The sequence below is a fragment of the Rhagoletis zephyria genome, unplaced genomic scaffold (genome assembly GCF_001687245.7).
Source record: "Rhagoletis zephyria isolate East Lansing unplaced genomic scaffold, Rhagoletis_zephyria_1.1 Rzeph_scaffold_27569, whole genome shotgun sequence".
Lineage (NCBI taxonomy): Eukaryota > Metazoa > Arthropoda > Insecta > Diptera > Tephritidae > Rhagoletis > Rhagoletis zephyria.
Genome location: NW_016184626.1, coordinates 1 through 1,741, shown reverse-complemented (window position 1 = coordinate 1,741; position 1,741 = coordinate 1). Strand labels below are relative to the sequence as shown.

The following is a 1,741-nucleotide window of genomic DNA, read 5'->3' as shown; positions in this document are numbered from 1 at the left end:
GTATCCATATTGAATAGCGGACGTCGTATAGGCACCACTGGCTGTCGAAAAACGGTATTGGTCTCGTTGGGGTTATTGGTGGAAAACGTTTTTGCGGAGACATAGGTCTTTGTGGCCAAATTGCGTTCCAGCTACATAAATAAATAATGTTTTTGTTTAGAATGATATTTCATACAATTTTTTTGATGCCCCACTTACTCTTGTTTTTGCTACATTACGATCACATATATGTCCACAGGAACACTGTCGTTTACGCATTCTTTCGCTCAAATTGGCAATCAACAGCAGATGCTTAAGTTTATTTGCAACGCCAGCGGAAGAAAGTGATTTAAGCAGTTCATGATCATCGCATTCATTTGGATTGTACGGCATACCACTTTGCTTTTGCATGAAAACTTTCGTATCCGACTGCGTCATGGAATCAAGTACAGTCGCAACGTTTGGACTACTGCTTCCAACTAGTGCCACGCTGCAGCCACCGGTGCCATTTATGGTGTTTGCATTATTCACAGCAGTACTTGTGCTAGCACCGTTCGCAATCGGTAGCGCTTGTTGCTGCCTATCTGTCCAGTAGTACTCCAGTTCGAGCTTAGAATCCTGCCCCAGAACCACATAAAGATCCCCGATGGTTATATCTGCCGCAGTTGAAACGGTCCAGCCCTTTCGTATGCGTCGTATAACTCCCTCACTGATGAGTGGCCTAAAATTGGGTGCACTGGTGCGTCCAGCACCGCGCGTATTAGCGTTTCGTCGCATACGCGTCTGATTGGCGGTAGTGTGTTGGTTGTGATTGGAAGTGTGGGGATTTGAATTTGTCGTGTATACTGTGTCACTTGCAGTTAAGGTTGACTTTACGTCCTCTTGCGAATTATCAGGCCCCTCCTTGATGTGCGCATTGTCATCCACTTCGGCATTCAACAACTCATGCAATTCATCACTCAACTCATCGCTGCTGCTTTCACCTTTATGTGGGCCCAACTCTTGATCTGGCGTTATGCCAATTTCTTCTTTAACCGCTGCATCACCAATATGTCCTTCACAATCAGTTTTCTCATATGGCGGACTACTTATTTGCTTATTTTTCTTCGAATCAGGTGATCGCTTTTCTGATCCGCTTTCCGTGCGTGGCCGTTTGTTAGCAGCTCTCTCCTGAAAAAGTGTTTCACCACGCACTTTCACACCCATACGTTCCTCATAAGCGGTAAGACAAATGTTTCCACTACCAAGGTATTCCGTTATGCTCAATAATGGGCGGTGTATAGCAACACCTGGTTTGGGTAAAAAACACATTTCAGGATCTTGGAAGGCGGGTATTTTCTCAGTGTTATCTGCTGACTGCACACCATTACACTCTGCTGAATGTGAAATGTTTGCTGCAGCACCAAGTAATGGAAATAATTTCAGTTCTTCTTCTGCCAGTTTTTGATCGGCGCTTTTCCATTTTAATTGAAAGGTTTTAATAAAATTTACAAGTTTCTTATGAAGTGGCACAGTGGTGCGAACACGAGGGTTTTGAGCGACAGTCTGAACGCGTCCGAATGCTTCCATGGTAGCAGGGCTGACAATCACTTCAATTTTTGATGGCAGACGAATATCCTCGAGGGAGTCTGTAATTAAGTAAAAAGTAAAAGTTAACTTTAGTACCACTTAAACCGCTACACAAGTACATACAATAATGTATATACAATGTGTACAACTTATGCTTGAGTGTATCATAAAATCATTCAGACTTATCCTCAGT

General features: G+C 43.3%; 1 protein-coding gene across 1 annotated transcript; it reads right to left on the bottom strand.

Moving 5' to 3' along the window:
• Nucleotides 1-2: 2 nt before the first annotated feature.
• Nucleotides 3-1,646, bottom strand: LOC108382568 (protein cramped-like; the record flags this gene model as incomplete). Its single annotated transcript, XM_017638931.1, has 2 exons — nt 3-131; nt 199-1,646. Coding segments are annotated over 2 exons (1,577 nt in total), but the record flags the coding sequence as incomplete, so codon positions are not given.
• Nucleotides 1,647-1,741: the final 95 nt, after the last annotated feature.